We start from the raw sequence: 26,496 nt of genomic DNA, 5'->3' as shown, positions 1-26,496 counted from the left end.
GAGTGGAATTAATTGTTTTGGCGGGTCCCTGATTTAGTGCAATATACAAAAATGCAAAGATTTTTCTGCGGACAACCAAAATTTTCTCATGGACCACCAGTGGTCCATGGACCACCAGTTGGTGACCGCTGTGTTATACAGCGTGTGTGTGTATTGTTTAAAGTCGAAAAATAACATATTTCCTGCAGCCTTAGATATTGTTCTTTTTAAAAGCTGGGCTCTTGAGGAAAAAAAAATCCAAAGATTGCTCAATTTGAATAGTTATACAATCAGTCAGACTGCAACATCACTTGGTAAAGAAAATATAATTGTATTCTTACACACAGAGAATACAAAAGCATTTATAATAAAACCCGCTAATCCTTCCAACTGAAGGAACTTCAGTTAGGATGGAAAGTTACAGGAATGAATTATACAAGATGTACCAATCATTGAAAAAAAACCCAAAATGAATCCTTACTGATAAAGCTTTTACCAATATACTTTTATGTAACAGATTTCTAAAGGTTGCATTTTTCTCAGATGAAAAAGTTTTCACTCAAGGCTTCTTTTAATTCACATTAAACCAACTTTATCTCATGGACACCTTGTCCAGAATGACTCACCCATGGGGATGGTACGTCCTTGGATTTTATCAGCCCAGCCAGCAAAGTAGCGCAAAGTATTGATACAACCACCCAAGTCCATTAGGTAGGCGTTTGAAAAAACCTTTCCGCCGTCAAGACTCTCCATTGTCTGAAACAAAGAACGGCTTAAAAAAATTAATCATTGTAGATAAATGAAAGAAATGTAACTGTCTTTAATACTGGTTTACTAAGAATTACACTAACTATGTCATGATGACTTAAGAATGACATTGGGAAAGAAAGATTATCTTCAGTTGGGGACAGAACAATAGGCTTCAAAAATCTTACAAATCTTTTTATGTTTATTAAAGCAACTGAGCATTATGATCATGTTGCAGAAATGTATGTAATGAACTGAATCTGTAGCTTTGAGGGGTTTCCTAAGGAGTAATTCTAGAGCGGTTCTTTTGAGGATAGTTATCTAACTGATACATGATCTCAAAGGATAATGGCCATCAGCATGTATTAGCTCTAGAATGGAGTTGTTTAATCTCAGAGAAGACTGCAGCCGGTAAACATACTCTTTGCTCGACTCTTGCTGTATCATTTTTCTGGAAGATGTTGCCAGTACTATTTCTAGAGCGAAATTCACTCCATAGAAAAAGGAAAAGACTTTGCATTTTGAACTAAGCCCCAAAACATAATCCTCTATTACTTTTTTTTTAGACTACTACCGATACATTAAGTTATTCATTCACTTTAGTTAGATATAACAGTTTAGCTGTCAAAGATTGAGTAACAGTTTTTTCAAATGACTGCTTCAAAAGTTTAGGTAATCTACCAATTTATTGAAAACACACATATACACACAGATAATCAATAATAGCACAAAAGATTAAATATTGCTTGTAATTGCTGTATCGTTCATAAAATGTTACTTCACAGCCCTTTCTGAATGAAGATATTTATTTTATATTTGTAAATTTGGTTTTCTGGGCTGAGCAAAGAATGGAAAAGAAATGGTTAAACCCATTGGGATGGGTTCCACAACCATTTTCATTCTTTCATCTATAATGCACCCACATTCTTTGAAATTAGTCAATTAATTCATTCAATTTCTCCAATTTTTCCTCCTTGTTTGAGAGATGATAATCTCTGCATCAAATTTATAGTTGATTAAAAAAAAAAAAAGATTAAGACTTTGAACATGTAACTGAAGATTGTACTTTTCATTCTCAGGTCCTGAGGTGAATAGCGTCAAACTAGATGGGCTTGTGCAGGAAAGCAGCAAAACAAATCCAACATTCTTATACTTTAAACATTCTTCTAAAATTGTGGTTGACCTAAAGGTTACTTTGGAAATTTGGAGACTCCCCTCAGTACAACTTGGTTTTCAAATTAATACTGGGAGCATTACCTGGTGCCCTCTTCACTTCATTATTTTTCTTCAGTAACAGTGATGAAATGTTACCTTATCACACTAGGTCATTTTTCTGTCTTGCTTAAGAAAGACAAGGGAGATCTTAATCTATCTTGTATAACTCGCTGAACACAACAGGCAGCTTTTCTGACAAGGAAACAATGTGGATTTTTCTAAACTATGACTTTGGGTTGGTTATATTCTCTTAAAACAAGAATATATCATTTCACTGGAGTACTCAAAGGCATTGAAAGAATCTCATTGTAAAAAGTTAGGTTTGCTTAACTTAGACTCACAGCTAAGAGAAGATAGTCTCTTTCAATTAAATCCGCCAGTTTGTTCAACAGCCTGCCCCTTTCTGAAGCATCTGCTGTCCTCCAGGAGGATCCAAACTCAAATGCTTTCCTTGCTGCTTTAACAGCTTTGTCAACGTCTTCCTGTGGGGAAAAAAAAACCTCACACATGTCATATCAATACTTTTCAGATCATGATTATTAGTGATTGTTCACTAGAGTAACAATTCTGCAAACGCCCACATCAGCACAATTCCAGGCATTTTCCTTTCTTAACACTATTGTTAGTACACATTAACATTTTCTTCGTTCTCCAGAAGATATAAATAAGTGTAGAGTTTTCTTCCATTCAATTATGTCCAGTTCTCAGAGATTGCTTGGACAAGTCCTGGAGTTTCTTGGTTTTTTCCTTTGAAAAAAACATTTCGCTTCTCATCTAAGAACTGAACCAAAGAAGCTTTTTGGAGGAGATGTAAAACATTTTTCAAAGGAAAAAAAAACCAAGAAAATTCAGTTGCCTTTTTGAAAAAGACATGTTAAGATTACATTTTGTTTCTTTAAATGACCATTTAAAAATATAATCATTTTAAAATATTTTAATAATAATAATAATAATAATTTTATTTCTATACCGCCCTTCTCCCGAAGGACTCAGGGCGGTGTACAGCCTATTTAAAAACAGAATAGACATCAATTTAAAATAATTTAAAAGTATTAAATAAATTTGGCTTAATTTAAAACCCCAAAAGTTTAAAACTTTTCCTAGTGATTGTAGCTTGAATGAACAAACTGAGTGAAATGGTTTATTTTACAATCCCATGCACTTCTTTCCCTTATAATTTGATTTTCGGAGCAAGGAAAGAGTGTTTTCTGAAATGAATAATCCTTTGTGGTGTCATTTGTAAGCACCAGTCGAAGTCCTAAAATTTATTGGTTCATCTATTAAATGTTAGAATCTGGAGTTTACATTTATTTGTATGATTTGTAGATTTGTGCGCTTCAGAAAACCATTTAGTTATTAGCAATCGTTGACACTATATGGCTTAGGACAGGGGTCAGCAACTTGCAGCTCGGAAATAGCATATGGCTCTTTTACCCCTCTGCTGTGGCTCTCTGTCACTCAAAATATGCGTCACAACTGCCAATGTGTGACATCCGCCGGCACGCGATTTTCAACCCCCAGTAAGCCAACTATGGATAAATCCAAGAAAAGAAAAGTTTCAGAAGGAAACAGAAAAGTTTCAGAAGGAAACAGAACGTTTAATTCAACTACATATGCTAGTTTTGTGGCCGCTCAAGAAATAGTCAGGCATGGGAAGGGTTTTGTGGCTCCCGGTGTTTTCTTTTCTGTGGGAAATGGGTCCAAATGGCTCTTTGAGTGTTTAAAGTTGCAGGTGTCCCCTGGCTTAGGACATGGATATCTGAGGCTACTTCCCTCCAAGGTTTCTACTTTTCGGGTTTGTTCTGGCAATGGATGTAGAAAAGAGCAGGCAGAGCTGTGGGAGGTGGAGTTAAACACATCATCAGCTTAGAGTATTCCCAAAAGCGCTCTAAGTCCAGCTCCTCCTGAATTCGGTTGGCACCAAATTAGTGTTGAACTTTAATCGACCAGATTCTTCAGTATAGGCTTGAATAAATATTCTATAATGCAATCCAACCAATAGTCCCAATTCTTTGCACCTCACAGTGGATGTACTTTAGGTACCCTCTATTAAATGTTGTTGTTGTGCAGGACCAATGTAGTGTGCCTTCTCTTGAAAAGGGCAGAGCATTCTCTCCTAGGTTTTGAAAAGTTTTGGTCTCAAGTCTTGGGTTAATGTATTATTGTATTTGGGGGTAGGGTATTTTATTTGTTTTTTATTGCTTTTAAGATCGTTTTAGTTTGGGCTCTCTGTGTGTTTTTATATTTTGTCTATTTTTATTTTTATTTTGTTTTCTATACTAACCAGAGTCCATCAGAGTTGGGTGGCTATAACAAATTTGAATAAATTAACACAGATATTTGAAAAAAAACCACACTTAATAGAAATTAACCTGAACAGTCACTTTCTCAAATTGTTAAACCTTTTACGAAACAACAAAAATATCTGAATCATTGTAACAAATTGCATTATTGAACTGGAGGCAGATGAAATAGCAACTGATTTCATTTGTAATACTATTTTTTTATTTATTTAAGAGGAGATGATAAAATGAACTGCATAATTAACCATCTCTTTGCCCTCTTTGAAAGGTACTCCTGGATATGGGCACATGATTCAGTTGACATTACAAGGAGAGATCAGCCAGTACTAAGCAAATGTGCAGTTTTAAAAATACTCCTAAAAGGGATCTTTGGATTGAATGCAAAGAACATACTTTCTAAATGACTTTCACTATTCAAAAAATTAACACAAGGCTTCCATCAGTCACACAGTTTTGTCCTCTGTATGGTTCAGGACAGACAGGAGCCCCATTGCTGACACTTCAATTGCTTTTGCAATCAAACCAGGACTTCTCACTTAAGATGCATATAAATCTGATTTTCTAACTTTGGCCAAGTACCTTCCTGTATTATCAGGGATTCCTTCTTCCATCTAGCGTTAAGGGTTAGAAACAAGGTTAAAACCAAATATAAGTTAAACATACATTCTCTGTTTGTTAGGACAATCCTTACTTTGGGATTGTCCTGGGCACTAAACATCACCTATCAAATGAAGAAAATGTCCATTTCCAGCTATCTGCCCAATCCATCCAGCAACAGCAAGGAAACAACTTTTGTGTTTGCTGCTCTTTACAATTACAGCATGTGAGCACTTGAGAAAGGCTACTATATATGGGCTGCAAAAAAAAAAAAAAAGGCTACTATATATGGGCTGTCATCATTGAATGACAGCAAAAAACTTCTCAGAAAACTCTTTATGCTGCTTCTCATGGTGTTCCAGATTTCTGCAGCCCAGATCTGATGGTTCTCAGTCTTGAGATATAGTGGGAGGTACAGAAAACAATAGTTATAATAATGGCCTTGGCCTTTCATGGCTGTGCTTGGATTTTCTGTACTTATCAAGTTTAGCAGTCCTGCCTGGTGGGAGTATGAGATGGGGAGGGAAGATCACTTCTTGTATGAAGAGAGCGATTGCTTATTAGCAATCTATTAACAATAGTTAGTATTCATTTATTTAATTGATAAGGCCATTAAATCAGAAATGATGCTAGAGCAGGATACCATAGATTTGTGTTTTTCAAACCTGGCAACTTTAAGATGTGTGAACTTCAATTCCCATGCTGGTTAGGGAATTCTGGAAGTTGAAGCCCCCACATTTTAAAGTTGCCAAGTTTTTTTAAAAAAATCACGAAAAACAAAATGCCACATGTAGAGATGCACGGAAAAAGAAAATCCCAGCAATCGCTCAAACAGGATCACAAAATCAACTTGGTCCATAACCTGCTTGAAAAGCCAAGTCAACCGTTGATTTGCCTAGGAAATCATTTTGCATCCAACAGAATTATGGAAGTGTTTGGAACTGTTGAAAGCTTATTTATGACTGAGAAATCCTTCCAAGTATTCACTCTCTCTCTGCATGTGTCTTTGCTATATTTAGTTCAGAAACTTGAGGAAATGAATTATGGGTTAACTTAAATATGGAAATGCACAGAAATAGGTGTTCCAGTTTTAGTCTTGACTGTTGATCACGCTGGCTGGAATGGAAATCCATGACACAGCAAAGATTAAAAGCGTACCTTATCTCCTTCTTCCACCTCACAGATTTTCTCTCCTGTTGCAGGATTATAGACAGGAAATTTTTTGCCACTGGCTGAATTGTGCCATTCATTGTTTATAAATATCTGTAAGAAAATACAACACAAAGGTTGACACCGATGTTATTAAATGCCATATTGCATTTCTCTGATATGTCTGTCTTTCTCTTACACACACACACACACACACACACACACACACACACACACACACACACACCATTTGCAAAAATTATGCCCTTTTGAAATAAAAGATGCTGCTGAACAATCACATTCTTATGGAATGTTATAATCGCTTCCACAGGGAGATAGGCAGCCTATAAATATAGTAAGTAAGTAAGCAGGTAGGTAGGTAAATAAGTGAGGGAGGGAGCGAGGGAGAGAGAGAGGGAGGGAGGATAAGCCTGTCAATAGAAGAGACAAGGCAGTCCTCATGGCAGGCTTGAGGGAGAGATTAATTTCAGCTTTTAAAAACTGTTCTGGCTCACATAGCATTTCACTCAAAATGGTAATTGGAAGCCAATCTACAATCATAAATGTGTTCATGTATCCTCTGTGGAGAGGATAGGACAGTGATGGTGAACCTTTTCAGTGCCGAAAAGGTCATCTGGAAATGTCGCGCACATGCACGGTTGTCGGGATCGCGCTCCAGAAAAGTCGAACTTAGGGGTTCTAGTGTACATGCATGCCCAATGATCAGCTGGCCGGCGCACATGCACAGGCTGGTTTTCGGCACTGCCGTGAGCACGAAGGAGAGTTGATTGTCATGCGCGCATACGAGCCAGAAACCCGGAAGACAAACAGGCAAGTGCCGTGCGACATGGCTTCGTGTGCCAATTTGGGCACACGTGCCATAGGTGATAGGACATAGGAGGGAGGGAAGATTCCTTTACTCAAAGCTTAATGCTTGGTTAAACTGGCCTTAGGACTGACTGAAGCTGAAGAGAGTTTTTGTTAGCAGCCAAGAGATGGAGTTAAAAAAAAGTATTTTCCTTGCTCTTCATTTTCAACAGCTGGCTGACCACTAAAGTGACCAGTGTTCACCTTCTAATGTTTCTTCTCTATAAATCTTATTTTATTTAAGCCTCTCAGATATTCCATAAACCCTGCATTTCTCTGCATGGGACGTGCCAAGACAGTCACAATCTACTTCCAGGGTGTGTAGATGGGTAGCTAGATTTGTATGTTTTTAATCAATCCCTATGCTGCCTCCATCACAAAAGTAATTTGTGGTGGCTTACATAATAATAGTGTTAAAAACAACATTACAATCATAAAAATAAATTGCAATCTCACGGTATGCACATGGCATGGCATGTTGTTTTTGGCTCCTACCTGTAGTATTTGTAAGTTACAGGTGGTAACCTAGGTGGATTAAAAATAAACCGATGCTTTCTTAACCTTTTTTTGTTGTTGTTTTTGTTGAAAATTTTAATGTCCTTCTACCACCAAAATATTCATTTCTAGGGTTGGTCTAGCCATTCCTTGCAGGGATGGATAGGGTGGAGATCAGGTGAACAGCAAAATAAAAACAGTTCAGCTGAATTGCCATTTATTGGAACTCACCAACTCTGCAGTCATTTACCATTTCTTCAGATTTATTTAGACTGAAATGTAAGGAATTGTATCAAATGTAGTAATTCTAATTTTAATTCTAGTAATTCTAGTTTTTTTATGACCAGTAATGGAAGGATTTCAGCATAGCAATGGGGGCAGCAGTGAAATCTGGCTAGATCTATCCGGCTCGCACGAACCGGTAGTGCCGGCAGTGGGAGGGTCTGCCCACCTGCTGGGACGTCATTATATCCTGTTTTTGACCCTCTGCACATGTGCAGAAGGCTCTGTGCATGCACAGAAGAGCCATGCACGCTCACATTTCCGAACCGGTAGCAAAGGTAAGTGCATTTCACCGCTGAATGGGGGGGCATATTTACTCCAGTTAATTTCTAACATCCTTATAGAACATATAATTCTCTCTCTGTCTCTGTCGGTCTGTCTGTCTCTCTCTCCCTCTCCCTCCGTTTCTCTCTCTCTTACACACACACACACACACACACACACACAATCTATGCACTTACCTACATATTAGATTTTAATCCTGCCTTTACAAGTCATTCAAGGTTGCAAACATACACAACATTCCTTCCTGTTCCTATTTTCCTACAACAACAACCTTGTCAGTTGGGTTGGGTTGAGAGAGGAAGAGTGGTCTAAGGTTCCCCAGCTGGCTTACATGCCTAAGGCAGAACTAGAACTCACACAACTCAACATGCACAGGCTACAGAACTCCTTTTGTTCTTCTCTGCAATGAAATATTGTATTACACCACCACATGGGAAGTCAGAGGTGATGATTCGGTGTGTGCTCCACATTTTATGTAAATGCGATGGACAGTGGATGAGATCATTTTATCCAGCCCCAATTCATCATTTCATCCTATTGGCTTAGCTTTTTTTTTTTTAATTGAGTTTTTAACTCTTTTTTTTTACAAAGTTTTTTTACAAACTAAAAACAATACCAATTTAAAGAAAAAAGAAAGTAAACAGAAGTGATCATTAAACAGAAAAGAAATAAAAAAAAGAAATATATAAAAAGTGACTTCTGATCTTCTTTATAGTAATTATAAATGCATTTATAATTTGTCCTCTCTTTCCAAGGTTAAGCTTAATTTTTAGACTACAAATAAATCATGAAATTGGCTTCTCGTCTTCCCATACTAGGTAACCATCTCTTAAGAACAATAATGGTGATAATGGTGTTACTTTAACCTTGTACAAACTATGACTTGAACAACTGGGAAATTGCACCCATTTCTTAAAAGTTAGATACATAATATAAACCCAATTTTAACTTTGGGCAAGCAGTGGAAACAAACTTGGTTTCAAAATCTCTTTCGTACATAAAGTTGGTATAAGTTGACCAATAAAAGAATCTAATGGGGAACCTAGTAACTAGGCTCAGAGGCAGATGCTGAATGAATGAATAAATCCAAGAGTGATCGACTCACAATAAAAACTAAATCAAGCATGAATAAGTAAGAAGCAGAATGTTAAGTAAAAAAAAAAAGAGGTACTTGGCAGCTCATTCAGCTCCTAAAGACAGAGAGTAAGGTAAATATTAATATAATAGTGCTGTGTCTGTGAAATGACAGTATATCAAATTCATGTACGTTTGTGAAAATAATGAGGCATGCCTTTTTCGGAAGGTTTCCTAGCATGTACTTATCAGCACCTTTAGCCCAATGGCTCAAAGATTTACAGGAGGTAGGGTAAAGTGTTTTTTATCAGGGCAACCTGGTCTACCCAAATATGGGACGGAGCATACTGCTTCCACTTTTCCCTTTCAGCAGCCTTCGCAGGCAGTCGCTTTTGTGACAAACTATTTTTGTGTTAAATTTATATTTACCGACAAAGAAGTAAAGGGAGACTAGTATAGATCTATTTCAAGCTATTTAGCTCTCGTCAGATAGTCATGCCAGTGGTGAAGTTCAGCCGGTTCTATCCGGCTCGGACAAATTGGTAGCGCCGGCGGCGGGAGGCTCCGCCCACCTTCCCAGACGTCATCACATCCCGTTTTTGACCCTCTGCGCATGCGCAAAGGTGTCACGCACAAGCATAGTGCACACACTCTCACATTTGTGAACCGGTAGTGAAGGCAAGTAAATTTCACCCTTCAGTCATACCCTTCCGGGATTCAAACCTGGCTTCAAATCTCAGAAGGGTATGGCTAGTTGACCAGAACTAAATAGCTTGAAATAGATCTATACTAGTCTCCCTTTACTTCTTTGTTGGTAAATATAAATTTAACACAAAAAAAGGAGGTACAGTACTTTTCATTATTTCCTCATGTCATTATTTTCAGTCACAACTTGGATATAACAGAACCAATATGCCTTGGAGAACTAAATCTTTCATTTAAGTTTACAAGGAAGAAGCTTGATGAGAAATAGAGAACTCTAAATTTATTTATTGAAAAATCTGTACTCAGTGTGCCCCTATTTTTTTCTTAAAATTTCCATGGAACTTAATCTTAGATTAAAATAACATCAGTTCCCATGATGGTATCCTAGATCATACACAGGTAGTCCTTGACATACAACCACAACTGAGTCCAAAATTTCTGTTGTTAAATGAGACATGGGTTGAGTAAGTTTTGCCCCATTTTATGACCTTGCTTGCCATAGTTGTTAAGTGAATCATTGCAGTTGTTAAGTTAGTAATGTGGTTGTTCAGTGAGTCTGACTTCTCTATTACAAAAGGTAATCAATCACATCATTCCAGGACACTGTGACCATCATAAATATGAATCAGTTGCCAAGCATGTGAATTTTGAAAACATTATCATGGGGATGCTGCAATAAGGCATAAGTTACTTTTCCCCCTGCCGTTGTAACTTTGAATGGTCACTAAATGAACTGTTGTAAGTTGAGGAGTAGCATACTGTATAGCTCAGGAAAAATTTGTGGATAGAACTTCCCCTATACAGTAGTGGCCAAAATTGTGGAAACCTCTTGGGAAAAGTGTATTTTTGAGGTTTGATGGCTAATAATAACACTTTTTTTGCAGTTTCAAGATAATCATATTCCACTGCGGGAATGGCCTGGGAATAGCCCAGACCTTAACCCAATTGAAAATCTATGGAGCCGACTAAAGAAACTTGTTAATCAGAAGTGACTCAGCAATAAAACCCAGTTAATAGAAGCAATCATTCAATCTTGGTTTCACATTATAACAGCTGCAGAATTAAAAGACTTGGTTCACTCCATGGGAAGACACTGTCAGGCCGTAATTCACGCTCAAAGTTACCCAACTAAGTATTAACTGACGTGATAATTTTTGTATATCTCGTTTTTTCTATGTGTTTCACTTTTCTTCTTTATACTGTAACTGCTATTCTAATAGCAAATCCTTCATAAAAAATTATTGCATTACATTGTTTGATTAAATTATTTTTCCATTGATATATAATTTTGTGGTACTACTCCCCAAAAAACTGGTCTTTTTAGCTAGTTTTAGAAAATACACTTTCCCCAAAAGGTTTCCACAATTTTGGCCACTATTGCAACTTTCATTGTCTCCCAAGATGTGTTCATGAGCCTCCAGACTCCTCTGGAGTTCTCGGGACCTATGAAACTAACCACAAGGAACAAGAAAGTAAGAATACTTGTGGCACAGTCAGGAGTCTGATTCTGTCTCAATTGGGTTACAGAGAGCCAAGATGGTAGAGAAGAATACTGTGACATTTTAGCTTCCAATGATGGATCCCATATATTCTATATCGGTAGTCCTGAACTGACAACAGTTCACTTAGTTGCCATTCCAAGTTACAACGGCACCGGAAAAAGGCACTTATAACCATTTTTCACACTTATGACCATTGCATCATCCCCATGGTCACGTGATTTACATTTGGGTCCTTGACAACTGACTCACATTTATGACAGTTGCAATGTCCCGGGGTCACGTAATTCCCTTTGGCAACCTTCTGACAAGCAAAGTCAATGGGGAAACCAGATTCACTTAACAGCCGTGTTACTAATTTAACAACTGTAACAATTCCCTCGACAAACGTGGCAAGAAAAGTCATCAAATGGGGCAAAACTCATTAACAATTTTTTCACTTAGCGACAGAAATTTTGGGCTCAATTGTGGTTGTAAATTGAGGATTACCTGCATAGAACTACTTAAGGTTTTCAGTTTCCTGGATCTAGACTACCGTATTTACATTTCATGGGAAGTAGTAGCTTTTATCTAGAAACCAGCCAGAAATCCCTGAAATTCTTCAAGCATAGATGTAGTAGGTGCTCTCTGCAAGATTCAGTTATCAACATCACCTCTGCATTCTGGATTATCTTTTATTTTACAAGACTTTCCAGGGGATTCTCATTCAGAATGCTTTGGAAATGGCTGTGGAGTCAAAATCTTCCTTTCTCAAGAAAATTCAGAGCTGGAACCACAACCCAAGTTAATGAAGAGCTCATCTGAATGTATTGTGCTCTAACCTGTAAGGAATAATATCATCTGGAATAGTCCAACTATTCCATCATCTTCTCTTGGCCAAGATATTAACCAAAGCACTTGAGGCAATATCATTTCAACATAGTGAAGGTGAGGTCGAAATGGATCTAGATAAACATCATCATCCATTAACATTTGGAGCTGTATTTGGTGCATCATCATAAACCATATTTCATCCAGAAAAAGAAATCTAGGTAAATAATGTAAAAAAAAAACCTTTGATATTCTAGAGAGATCTATCACTTGTCGAGCCCCATATTACATGGCACAATCAAAGAAAGAATCACACAGACATCAATAAGGAGCTTTAATGCAAGTATTGGAAGGAAAATAAAATCTTAGAAACTGCAGTAGGTTTCATTTATTATCAATTTATTATTATACATTGAAGCATAAACATCTCTTTAAATGTTTTTAATCTCTTCTTCCTGGACTTTTGCAGCTTGGATTGTATTTGAAATTGGAATAGGAATAAAACACGATTTAAAATAAAATTAGAGTAAAATACATTCTAGAATGAAATCAGAATAGAATACAATAATTTAAAATACAAATTAAATATGATTAAAATTATATTACAATGTCTCCCCTGCATCTACCCAATCAGTCTTAAAACTACTATTAGAATTACATTATTAAATCAAGTGATCTTTCCTGCAATCTACCACATTCTGCTGCACCAGCTTTGTCCTTGAGTGTGTACTCAAGGATTGGGGGCGCACAATCATTGTTCCTACATACAAAAAAAGGAAAAAGGATGCTTCTGCTAATTATAAACTGATCAGCCTCTCCAATACAATCAGCAAAGTTTGTGCAGGTCTCCTACTACAGAAACTCCAGAACTGGCTAGAACAAGGAGACAGACTTGTAGAAGATCAAGCCAAATTTAGGGCAGGGTGAGCTACCATAGACCAGTGCTTAGTCCTCCAGTATCTCATTGAAAAATACTCCTCCTGCAACACTATCTGCCTTTATGCCACCTTCATAGACTTCAAAGCAACTTTTGATTCCATATCATAAGTCAAACTCTGGGAAAAACTAGAGGCCTCCTTGGTTGACTTCATCCAATATGTATTTCATGAACGGATGTCACTCAAAGCAAGATGTCACCCCCAGAGCCATCTCCCCAATTGGAACTGAGAAAGGTGTAAAGTATTGGTCCCATTCTTATTCAACATCTTTATCAATTCCATAGTGGACCATCTCCTTAATACACACTTTCACTCCCCCAAATTATCTGGAAGACACATCTCTGTTTATGCAGACAGTGCATCAATACTTTCAAGAACCTCTATTGGCCTTAAAAGCAATAGCACAATATTGCAAGGAAGACCAGCTAGAACTCAACTATCAGAAAACCAAAACCATAGCATTTGCCAGAAGGCACCACATTTAAAGGATAGATGGCCACAAGATTGATCAGGTCACCTGTTTCAGATATCTGGGAATCATCCTACTCTGCCAATAGTAGGAACCCCCATCCTCTGGGGACTATGTCACTGAAAATGCACAGAAAAGCTCAGCTGCCATTCTTAGGTGGCTCCTACATTCTGGCAGCATGTTATTTTTGAAATTATTTGAAGCCAAGCTATTAGCACAAGTTCTCTATGCACTCAGCTGAGCCCCTTCTCCAATTTTTACACCGTTACAACTTGTTCAGTCCAATTTCCTAAGATTGGACCTTCAAGCCCCAAAATATATCTCTAATGCCACACTGAAATAGGTCTTGTGAAAGTAGAGCCTAGAATATGGGTGACCATATTCAAATACTGGCTCAGACTATCATTTTCCCCCTTGGCCTTGCCCCACTCCATCCCACTCCATGTGGGATGATTTCCAGGACAATGGAAAAAGACAGTGACAACTAAAATCTCATACTTGGGCTTCTCTCTAGGTTTTCTACTCAACATGGAATATGTTCAGGCCAAAGCAAAGAAAGCCAACTGGACCTAACCAGGTCCCCATCCTTTATTGTCAGTAAACCCACCAGATAGGTCACAAAACTTTACTCTGGCTCAATGTCACACTCTCCCCTCAGTTGTCCTTGAAGGCCAATAAAGGAAGATCTACAACAAAGAGATAATGACCCTGTGACTCTGGACACATCGAAACAGCAGAACGTGTATTCTCCAGTGCAGATACTACAGATATATTCATACTAGCCTCACCTCAAAATACATTATTGCATAACTACCCAGAATACACAGGACAGTTTTATACCTCCCTGCTGCTCTCAAATACCAACCCTGCCATAACACACAGGTTCTGTGCAGCTGCACAAAAGATAACCTGTGCCACAAAACAGTTTTAATGAGCACCTAATTTGTTATTACAGAGTGCTCTGTATTATGATAAATTCAGTTTGCCATGCTTCCCTATATCCATCTATGTCCATCTCTAATCCTTTTTCTTTTAGACTTTTTTGCTTTTTAAAGATTTTTTTAAAAAGAACTGTTTTATAGTTTCTAGCTTTTAAAAACTTTCTAAAACTTTTCAAATATTTTTTTTAGGTTTTTTAAAAAAATATATTTTTAAGCTTTTTATATGCAAATTTATTTTGTTGTATTTTTATGCTTTTACATTTTTATTCCCCACCTTCCTTATGCTAGTCTTTGACTATATAATGAAGATTTGATTTGATTCCTGAGAAATGTTACTCTCATCTGCTGGTTGTTTATGTCTAACATTCCTTATTCCAGTCTCCTTTCAATCTTTCACACCAGCTCCACCGAGCTGATGTAGCTACATTCTCCTGGAGTAGCACACAAAACATTTCCTAGAACCATCTTAGATCAGGGGTCTCCAACCTTGGCAACTTTAAGACTTGTGGACTTCAACTCCAAGAGTTCCTCAGCCAGCAAAGCTTAAAGTTGCCAAGGTTGGAGACTCCTGATCTAAGAGACCCTTCCTTAAATTCAGATGTTGTTACCTGATAAACAATAGTTCAGTATTGTTTGTTCCAAGGCACACCCAAACACAATGTCCACATATGGTCATGAAGCTTATAGGAACATACATATTAACTAATACAGATAACTGCTCCATCTAGCTCATTATTATCTGCACTGACTTGCTTTGGCTCTTTAGAGTTATACATATTGCCTTTCCAACTCTAGGCAAAGATAGTGGGATTATTCAAAGTGAGAAATTTTATGCAGAAAGGAGATGATCCTACAGCTGTCTTTTCCAACAACCAAAACACAAGTGCAAACCATGTGAGGCTTATTAGAGTAAGTAAAAGATAAAATCATGTGCGAAATGGTTTGTAAGCAAATCACAGATTCCTCAGCAACTGGATAAAGCCCAACTAATTTTGTTTTCCATCATTATGAAGTACTTCATTATAGTAAGTCATGTTTGATTGGACTTGCCTGGAGTTTATTTCCATCGTATCTATTGCTTTATTACCCCAGGTTCAAAGAACAGAATTGGCACTGATCAATGGGAAAGATAATCATGCGAGAACCATAATCTTCCAGGGAAATGTTCTACTTCAAACGCTAAATAGAGATTTGGTAAATACATCAACCACTTAAACAGGAATTTCTTGTACTAACCACTTCTAGCTTTAGAATCTCCAAGCTGGAACTCATGAAACATCCAAGGTTACTATCTGTTACTCTAATCTAAATTACTTGGTGGGAAAATACATTAGGTAAAACCCATGACCTGAATATCTTGGCTTGAAAGTAAATTACAAATCTTCATAAAAAATCAATTTATAAGGCAATTACCTTCTATGGGAACTTTCATGCCCTTCTATGGCATGTGAGAAAATTACTATTCCCCTTAATTTCCATTCCCTGGTCCTTCTTTTTATATAGATAAGGTTCTGCTCAGCTTACATACATTTTCATCCCAACCTTTCTGAAATGGCACTGAAGTTGGCAACCTGATATCCCCTCTCCTTGAGTATTTCGAATATTTATATAATCTCTGGTGAATGCCTCCTGGATTATTGGAAACTGTCTCCAAAGTCTGGAGGTATCAGGTTGCTTGTCTCTATACTAAACCAACAAAACTATGCTTTTTGTTTGTTCCTTCATCAATGTTTTGTTGACCAATCTTGTTCCCCTAGAAGCTATAAAAAGCACAGGTTCCCTGGTTTGATCCTAGATGTTCCAGTTTTTTAAAATTGATCAGGCAATGGAAAATGATAAAAGCTCCTTTAAGAGTGAATAATACTTTACTATTGAAAAGACAGGTCCACTTGGGAAGGAAACAGTTCCTTCCCAATAATTTATAGCTTACATAAATGCAAACAGTGGCCCCTACTAATAAAATGAATGTAAGAATAGCACTGATAGATGGACCAAGGATTATCAGAATCAAGCATTTTGCTTCTGACAGCGTCCAACCAAATGGTCACAAGCAGAAGATGGAACCTCCTCCCCCTGGTATTTATTTATTTATCAAATTTTTATAGCTGCCCATATCGCCAAAAGCAGCTCTGGGGCAGAATTGAGTAAAACAACTGATATAAGAAATATAGTCCTAACAGATTAGGAGACACACTATCTGCCCTTAAGTTATAGGCAACACTGAACCTTAATACTGAGATTTGCATAGAACTGACATTAAAAAACTGGTGTCCAACTCTCTCTTCTTCACTAGGTCCTTGGGACTAACATGATTTGAGGGAGAAGTTCTAAATTGTTGCTCGATCAGCAAGTGAAGAACTCTCTCTGATATAAGAGATAAGATCATAGGGCTGGAAGAGACTTTGAGGGTCTTCTCGTCCAACCCTTTGCTCAAGGAGCCTTATACCATCCCAGTCAAATGGTTCTCCAGTCTATTTTTGAAAATCTCCAGTGAAGGAGCACACAACTCCAGAAGCAAGCTATTCTGCTGATTAATTGTACTTACTGTCAGAAAATTCCTCCTTACTTCTAGATTGGATCTCTCATTCTCTCTTCTACTTTTTGTCCTGTCCTCCAGTGGAGATTGGAGATTAAGCCAATCTTCTGTCTGACAGCCCCTCAAATGCTGGAAGACTGCTATCTTGTCTCCTCAATCATTATCATCTTTGATAAGCTAGACATAGATAACTTCCTCAATCATACGATTTAGCCTCCAGTTCTTTAATAATCTTTTTTCTTCTTCTCTACACACTTTTCAGGTATCAATATCATTTTTCTATCGGGATGACCAGAATTGAACGCGATATTCCAAGTGTGGTCTGATCGGTGTGGTATAAAGTGGTACAAGCACTTCTCACGCTCTTGAAACTATTCCTCTTTTGCTGCTGCCTAAGACTGAAGACTAAGTGCTAGTCTCCACTAGCACTCTAAGCGCTAGCACTTAGACTTTATAGTGGTATGTAAGATACCATTTTATACAGAAGGTATCATGGCCTACAGATGCCATCATGGCTCAATGACTTATTACTGTATAATCTCTACATATGTTCTAGAACAGAGATCTTCAACCGTGGCAACTTTGTGGACTTCAATTCTCAGAATTCCTCAGCCAGCAAAGTCCACAAGTCTTAAAGTTGCCAAAGTTGGAGACCCCTGTTCTAGAACATCTTGTTTTGCTACCTCAGTTTGTATTAGTCAATCCAATTTGCTGCCCATTGATTTCAGGCTCAGATTATTTATTCGGTCTATTTCATATCTTCTGTGGCAAAGATGGAAGCCCAGAATGGGCTGTTTTTGCAATCTCTGTATTGTCCTTGAACATCCTCTTCATATCTGTCTTTTAGCAGCCCACCAATTTCCCAGACTGTTTTTCTGCTTTAAAGAAATGTGCATTTTCTTAAAAAAAAAAAAAAAAACTGTTTTTCCCTGAGTTCCTCAAATTCTTTCTTCCAAAGGCAATTGGACTTTTGAATTTTTCTTTTGCTGCTCATCCAAGTAGCTTCTTCTTGAATGAGAAGTCAAATATTTTAAATTATCTTAAATATCTGTATTCACTTCTAGCAAGGCACAAGTGCATCTCCCTTCTTTTGAAAGGTGGAAAACAGAACAAATAAGGTAGCAAGAACATCAACAGCTGTGCTTGTCCGAACTGGCCCTCTTTGCTCTGAATAAGCAAGAACAAGTCCTGGAAAGTATACGATGAGGTGTCCTCTGTGGTGTTTACTTTGCTAATTGTGGTTTTGGTTTCTCTCTGCAGCCTCATGAAACGTGGATATTCTCTTATGCAGTCTGTGAGTCATTGACTTTGGATTTGGGGGAAAATGTTTAAGAAGAACTCGTAGCCTAAAATATTTAAGTATGTAAAAGTTTCAATCCCAGATGGGTGGTTTTTAAAAATATTCAATATGACTTGCACCAAGGCGTTTCATTCTTTTTGATGGTTTCTTTACCTGATTCTTTCCTGAGGCCACAGATACGTACGCAGGACACCACAATTCTTCTTACTTTCATTGGTTGAGCTGATGTGATGTCACAGAAAGAAATCCTAGTAGACATTTCCCTTTGGAATATATATCACTTTTCCAAAGGGAAATGTCTACTAGGATTTCTTTCACATACACATACACTTGTTTCCAGGGAGACAGATTCCTTTTTGGACTGTTGGTGGCAGCTAGTTTTTACAAAGCAGTGCTGGAGCCACTCTTCAAATAGCCAAAGCGGCCGTGAGATTAAATAATATAATCAATATTAAATATCTTCAAATGGATCAAACTTGAACTGTGATTAATTTCCCGATAATTTTTTTAATAAGCAAGTAATCATGTAACATTACTTTTGTTTCCCAGTTTGTCTGCAATGAAGGACTTGATCATTTCAAGCATAGGGATGTCCGTATGTGTGAAATCACATTCTCAATGACACTTTTTATTCTAAAGCCTGACTACTTAAAAGAGGTCAAGTAGTGTAATGATGATGATGTTATCCATTCAGTCGTGTCCGACTCTTGGCAAAATTATGGACAAAGCCTCTTCACATCTTCTGCTCTTGCACTACAATAGTATATGGGATGGGAACGATGTTGGAAGACAGGAGGAAGAGCCGCAGGTTAGACAATAGTCCCATAAATGAACCCTGAGTCTGATGAGGTGTTGGAGTGGAGAAAGCATCTTAAAAGAAATCTCTTCTAGCTTTGGAAGTAAGGCAGGGGTAAGGTATTTTCAGATGTGCACATTTCTGTACTGTGACCTTGAAATAAAGGTAGTGTTAGTACTCGTGGTTAGTGCTTCTTGCCTGGCCTTACTAGGTAGACCAGGCAGGTAGCACAACCAGATGAGCTAATTCTATTTTATTGTAAAGCTATATTAAGAGAATCTTGCAAGTCTTAAAGAACAATTCTACCATTGTCCCCTTTATAGTCCCAAAACTAGGGAGGGTGTTTTCTGAGCCTCTTCCTTTGCCCCAATTCCTGCTGTGGGCTCATCTGACTTTTATCTGACCATTCCCTTGCTAGTTTCTTTGCCCTGACTCCCAAGGTCATTGGCGATACAACAAAGTGCACAGCCACTATATAGCTCAGATGCATTTTGCCTCAATAAGTGTAGAAATGTATAACTTTTAATGCATTGCCATACTCTTATCAAAATATGCGTGCACATGAAAAATCATACTAATTTGGTGTCAGTCAAAAAGAATCTTCAAAAAAAAAAGCCATATTATGTACAAAAATGCACAGACTATTGAAGAGATTCATACAGATTCATGCAAATTTAAATTATTAAGAAAATACAGCATAAATGGATACAAAGAAGAAAACATAAGAACTGAGTAGAAGGGAAAGTGACAGTTTGCTATTATTGCTTAAGAAAGAAAGATTGGACAATATTAAGCTAAAGCCCATGGGCCTTTGATGCTTTTCAACAGCTAATTAAGCAGCTAACACTTCTATTTGTGTTTTGCTTTTCATGCTTATCTAATTAATATGTTTTTGTTACTTTCAATTTAGCTTCACAAAGGGTGACAAAGAAGTGCATTTTTTCCCGTTTCTGTGCATAGTTAAAAATTGCACAGTGTGCCATGTGAAGCTATGAATGTGTTTGCAGAAGCTCTGAAACCTGAATACTAAATATTGATACATAAGATCGGAACCATTTCTTAAAATGAAAATTTGAAAAAGTTTTCATAGGATGGATGAGGTTAAATAATCTTTGCTAAAGTTCAAGCCACAACCGAGTAAAATATTTACTAGGGGAGAGATATCTTATCAGCTCTTTCGAGTACTTTGCACATCTGTGCATCAAAAGGCACGCAGTTCTTGAGGTTTTTGATTGACCTTTGGTATAAATTTGAGGCATGGAAGGAATTCAGGACAAAATAATTTTTATTAGTTACATGCGCTGGTGAATTCAGTGGAAATGATCGATTGGGATTTAAATTAAATTCTACTGATTTCATCGACTAGATCTAATACCATTTAGGTTAGATTGAAGAGGTATTAGTGTCCATCTGATAGTTGTTAAAATGTAAAGGTATAGTGTGGGTTTCTTTTATAAGAGTCATTTTCATTTCTGAAAGCATCAGGTACCTATCACTCCTGCATTGAAGATTCACTTCCTGCATCTACCCAACCAGTATTTCAATTCAACTGAAAAAGGAATGAGATGAAGTATCAAAATGATTTGCCATTATACACATCTGTTCAACCGCTCTCCACCTATACTCAGGCTTCAAAAAACTTAAACTGATCTCGCAGAGAAGGACTAGATAAAAGTGTCCCAAAGGTGCTTTTTCAAGAGGCAACTGGACTTTCTGGAAATCCAGTTTTGCTAAATAAAGTGGCTGAACATCTCATTTCTAAGAGCATCAATTTCTGACATAGTTTTAGGCTGTGATCCTTGGAACCATTGCTCTTAAATTTACTTTTTGAGTAAACATGTACACAGACTCAGTAACATTGCTTCTGGGCATGCATTAGTTTTTTCAACTATAAAGTGATATTATTGAGGAAAGTGATTGTTTTTAGACTCTGGTATCATAGAGAAAATACTTGTATAGATATATAGATGGCGACTCCAATAATCTCCATCCAGCTCATGGCTGTGCTGAGTGATGATGGGAGTTATGATCCAGCACAGCTGGACAGTAACTAATGACATATGCTACATAGCTATAACAATATGCAGACTGTCCTTTTGGGATATGTTTTTTCTTATCAGTGCCAGTGCAAATAAAATAAAAATACAGCTGAAGACAGTCTTGGTCATCATATATTATCTTTTTATAGCTGTCAAATTATATCAGGGCAAACAATTACTTTAAAATTCCTTGCACTGAAAAAAGCGAAATAACATTAGCATACTCTAAGAAATCCTATGGAGTTCAATCATCAGGGGAGACTTCAAAATTTTGTTACATTCAAAATATAAAAGCATCCTCTTCTATTTGATCAATTGTAGAATTCAAGTATTTTCCCGCAAGTTATGCATATCATTTAATCAAGGAAAAACCTTGTGAAATATTACCAAATGCATTCGCAAACTTTTCACAAACAAGTAAAATAACTAAGAGGGGCTAGGACTGGCTTTAAGGTGGGAAGGCTGCCATAATTTCATATTAATGAACAAATAGGTCAGTTCCCTTTTTTCCCAATTGCTACAACGTGCCTTGATTTGATTCTTAAACTGGCCTTGTGAATGATTATATAATGGAGACACATTCCAGCCAAAGTTAAAGCATCTTCTTTATTTTTGCGGGAGTGTTAAGTCTGGATTTAATTTTCTACCACTAAAATCAACTGGACTTTAGAGTGCTTAACTTTGGCTTAAATATACATTCCTGACTTGAGATAGTCAGGAATGTATCAAATACACAGTTGTCCCACTCCCTGCTTTCTTGCTTTAAAAGCAGCTTACCATGCAGTAAAAATTATCTTTTAACCTTTTCTCCAGATGAACAATCAAGCCTTATTTACACTAGGTGCACATGCATGCAATATTGGAAATCCTAATATATCTAGATGGGAGCATTGGTTTCCTTCCAATATCCTTCTACACTCATGCGCAATAAAAATACAGAGAGACAACTAATAAACCTCTTGATGAGCCCATGCAACAATCCAAACTTGAAGAGCAAAATGTACGTCAGAGTGTGCACCTGCCAAAAATTCTCTGAATCATTTTAGCCCTTCAAATCTGGATTTCTGCAGAGCCCTCCTTCACGCTTTCTTCCCACCCCTCCAGACTCACCTAAAAGTCTTTGAAAATTCAGGGGGTTCTGTTAGCTACCGGCTAAAGTTCAGAGGTATTTTGCAGCAATCATGTCTTGTGCAAGAAAAAGTGTGGGGGGGGGGAACTGGTTGAAAAGTTAACTATAATAATATGTCATGTTTCCTCTTATCTATTTCTGCATGAACAGAGAAAGAATTTACCAGATACTTGTGCTTGCGAGGCAGACTTGTTCATAGCAAGGTGCTTGACTGGATATGAAAGCTTGTCTTCAAGAATCTAAAGAAGTATTAATTTCTTCAAGAATGTCTTCCTTTTCCTAGAACACTGAGATTACACTGTTTTTCAAAACCTACTTCATTCTTAAGTCCCATGAATGATGAAACTCCTTTCTTCTGACTGGACATAGAAAAGATTGCACCGTGTTATAATAGAAACCCATTCATCTCCATCCGTCCATCTCTATTTAATGTATTCAATGTTATGAAGTAGCATATTGCAAATTACATTGCAACAGACAATACAGATAGGACGAGGGCAAAACCTTATCATAAACCTGCACTACAAATTGGACTACACCATAGTTGTCCCACTCATTGGGGAAGAAGTTTCTGAGCATTAAAATACTTCTGCTGGAATGAAGCAACTACATAATGCGTTCTGCTGCATGCAGCATAAGTCAAATCCTTATGCAATATTATAAATCCATCTATCCAGAGGAATGCCATTGAATTACTCTCCCCTGGTTTAAAGTCAGACTTCATAGCTCAAGCAGTTTGTGGATCATGTTGCCAACTGTCACAGATAAGCTTCTTCAGCTTGATTGCAGTGGACTTAGCCAAACTTCATGTTTTCAGGCCCAATTAGCTCCACTTGAAGTAACATTCTGAATCTGAGCTTATTTGAGAAGAGTGAATTGTTTTCCACTTCATGTAGCACTAGAGTACAAATTTGCCTACCTCTAGGTTTTCCAGTTTAACTGGGTGAAGGATAATTGATTACTTATTTGAATGTCATGGCTTTGTAATCCTGTGGGCAGAGGCTGCTTTCTGCTTCTGTGCACTTACTGTCCAGCTATATCTATATTCTTTACAATTGATTTTGATGAAAATTACTTTTTCAAATATGTATTTCTATATTCAAACTGCAAAACCACAGATCAAACAAAGTTTCACTGATTGTTAATGTATTATATTTTCCTGCCTTCGCTGATCTGAGAAACTAAATCTTCTCTCTCTTCAGTATTAGCATGTTCTCACAACCCTTGGCTTAATAGACAGCTGTGGAATCATGGATATAATTTCTACAGTTTATTGTCGAACAATCACAACATTATGGAATTTTTACAGTTGTAGTTACAGCTATGCTTATTCCATCCAGCCACTGACAACTCCCACATAAATTCTAGCGAGAACTTAAATTACTGCCTTGGTAGTACAGTGGTTTAATGCACCCTGTTATTAACACAGCTGCCTGCAATTTCTGCTGGTTCGAATCTCTCCAAGGCTCAAGGTTGACTCAGCCTTCCATCCTTTCTAAGGTAGGTGAAATGAGGACCCAGTTTGTGGGGGCAATAAGCTGACTTTGTATAAATATACAAAAGTATGAAGGCTATTGCTTAGCGCATTGTAAGCCGCCCTGAGTCTCCGGAGAAGGGCGGCATATAAATCAAATTAAAAAAAAAAATCTCTAGTGAGATTTATTAATGTAAACATGCAGAAGTTCAGTCTAGCAGGGCACAGTTCCAAGAACTCACATGTAGTTCTGCACCTGTATTTAACATCAAACCTAAAACACTTTATTTATTTGTTTGTTAATATAAATGCGGTTTCAACCTTGTTTCACTTCTCTGTGATACCTTCTGGGGCTAGAATGATTCAAGAGCTCTATCATCAGGCCAATATATGACAGAGGAGAGTACTGGAATAAATCCACAAGTCACTTCAGATCTGAAGCCAAAGCAAGAATAGCAGCAAGAACGAGGACATTCACAGTCTGGGGATCATGGTTTGAATAAAGTTAGCCGGAATAAATAGAACTAACCTTAGTATATTGAATCTTCAGATCACTGAGGGGTGCAGGCAAAGTCTTTGCAGCTGACATGGTTTGAGCGGCTCCTGCAACACAGGTGAAAGCAGGCTTTAGAAAAGTTCACTTATATTTGCCCTCTCTGAGTACTTAGGTTTAATTGTGCCTTTTTTTATCCGAGCAGGCTATGGTATATTTGCATGGAAGACTATGATTGGATGATCCACCACACAGCAAAGTGTGTGTGTGTCTGTGTGAGGGGGAAGTACGAAGAAAGTGTTACACTTAAGAAAGCAGGCTACGAGCTCGGGGCAAAAGTCTACATGAGTTAAGGTGAATAATCTGAGCCTTCCCCCAACCCCTCCACCTCAGAATAGTAGTTTATATTCTAATCCAAAGCGTTCAGTTGCGGAGGTCTGAAGTTATTTCAAAATGCACGCGTTTTTATTTAATCTTCCGTGCTTTCTTTTAACCACGGCATGACAGAAGAATGTAGTTTCCTTACACACACACGCACCCCCCGAAACTGCAGAGACCTCTGCCCCGTTAAAAATAGGAGTATCCCATAAGAGAAAAACAAAAACTCTCCCAAGAGCTAACTCTCTCTCTCTCTCTCTCTCTCTCTCTCTCTCTCGGTTTGGGGGATTAAAACCAACATTTTTGGGGCACCTTGAAAATAATTGGATTTTTTTTAGGACCACGTTTCTCAACTTCAACAACTTTTAAGGTGTGTGTGTACTTCAACTTTCAGAATTCCCCAGATAGCATACTTGGGTGGGGGATTCTGGGAGTCGAAGCCCACTCATCTTGAAAATTGTTGAGGTTAAAGTAAGACTGTTCTATGGCATAAGGATCAAAGCCTGTATTTCAGGTACACGAAATTTGGTTTGTATGCTTGTGTGTTATTTTTACAGCAGCTCTGTAGGTTATTTTGGAGATAGGACTGATAAATTCAGAGGATTTAGTTTCTGCTGAGTAAAAGCCATCAAGGTTAGCTGAATTGTACTTGTTTGTGGGTGACGCTTCCACACAATTTTCTGGCATGAAGGAGAAGTGGTTTGCCACTTTTTCCTAGTAAAATTGTTGTACTCCAGCCTGCAACTCTAGACTTCCAGATGTCCTCATTTAAATCCTAAGTAGGGCCAACTTCTGTTTGGCTTTCTAAATCAGCCATAATCAATTTGGGGTTGGCCAGCTGGCTGGAGTATTCTGGGAGTTGAGGTCTACACATTTTAAAGCTCTGAGAAAACTTAACAGCAAATCCTATCTCCTGATAAGAGTGTTCATATTTATATGTTAAATAAAAAAATACAGCAAATGAAGTACTCCCACTCCCGACAAAGGAGATTAATGTAGAAAGGGATGTACTGAGAACAAATTTCTTCCTGGGAAAAAAAGTAACAGTTCCATTAGTAAGTTGTATGTGGGAAATTTTCCTTTCCTTTCCTTTCCTTTCCTTTCCTTTCCTTTCCTTTCCTTTCCTTTCCTATCCTATCCTATCCTATCCTATCCTATCCTATCCTATCCTATCCTATCCTATCCTATCCTCCACTCTCCTCTCCTTATGGTGTTCACTCCATGCAGGGTGTGGCATCTTGAAATATTATCAAGGCTTTATATATTTAATCTTGTCCTTAGCCCTTCACATTTCAACACAACAATGCCTGGCCCAAAGTTGTTTGCCTTATGACACATCTGGCCTACAGCCTCTTTCTTAAACATTTTGTCTTTACACTATGCATTGTGTCAAAACAGACAGCCCCAATATTAACTGATTAGGAATCATTCCAACTTCTAATAGGGTTGTTGTTGGTGTTGTTACTACTTTTAAAAGGTTAAGCAAAGACCGAAATAATGGGAAACCTCCCTTTATTCTGCAAACATCCATAGGTGTTACTGTTTTGGAATCCAATCCACCTACTGTGGACAAGAAATCTTAATTTTACCTGAATAGATGAATTATACAGAGCAGATATTAACACAGAACAGTTAATTTCAACTTTAAGTTGCTTTATGGGGAATTAATATCTATGTGACGGCTGCTTAATTAGTAATAGGCCTTGCTGTGTACTCAGTGTTTTCCAATTAATGTTTGCATCAAAGTTAATATATAGAATAGTGGTGTCTGCTTTATGAATTGACTATAAAATATAAAGACCACTAGATTTTATTGTGCCAGCAACTTCATTGTGCAAGAAATGTCGTAACCGTTTCCCAGACAAATGGAAAGACAATTTTAGAAAGGTGGATACATGTGCTTGAAATGAATGGAATGTGAAAAAATTATTGTGGACTCAAATCCTATTGATTTTAAAGTCACTTAGACGCCTCTTTCCTTGACTTGTGCCCAATG

General features: G+C 37.5%; 1 protein-coding gene across 2 annotated transcripts in view; it reads right to left on the bottom strand.

The window, feature by feature from the left end:
- ALDH1A1 (aldehyde dehydrogenase 1 family member A1) overlaps positions 1 to 26,496 on the bottom strand; it is a 61,252-nt gene that overhangs the window by 20,916 nt on the left and 13,840 nt on the right. For both annotated transcript variants that reach the window (XM_034410241.3, XM_034410242.3), the window contains 4 exons: positions 24,159 to 24,232; positions 6,000 to 6,104; positions 2,283 to 2,423; positions 606 to 735 (listed from right to left, as the gene is read on the bottom strand). In XM_034410241.3, coding sequence (XP_034266132.2) covers positions 606 to 735; positions 2,283 to 2,423; positions 6,000 to 6,104; positions 24,159 to 24,218 — 436 coding nt within the window. In that variant the 5' untranslated portion in view covers positions 24,219 to 24,232. The remainder of the gene's footprint in view (positions 1 to 605; positions 736 to 2,282; positions 2,424 to 5,999; positions 6,105 to 24,158; positions 24,233 to 26,496) is intronic.

This window comes from Pantherophis guttatus, chromosome 2, assembly GCF_059756535.1.
Source record: "Pantherophis guttatus breed Tessera chromosome 2, ASM5975653v1, whole genome shotgun sequence".
Classification (NCBI taxonomy): domain Eukaryota; kingdom Metazoa; phylum Chordata; class Lepidosauria; order Squamata; family Colubridae; genus Pantherophis; species Pantherophis guttatus.
This window is presented reverse-complemented; position numbering and strand designations above follow the sequence as displayed.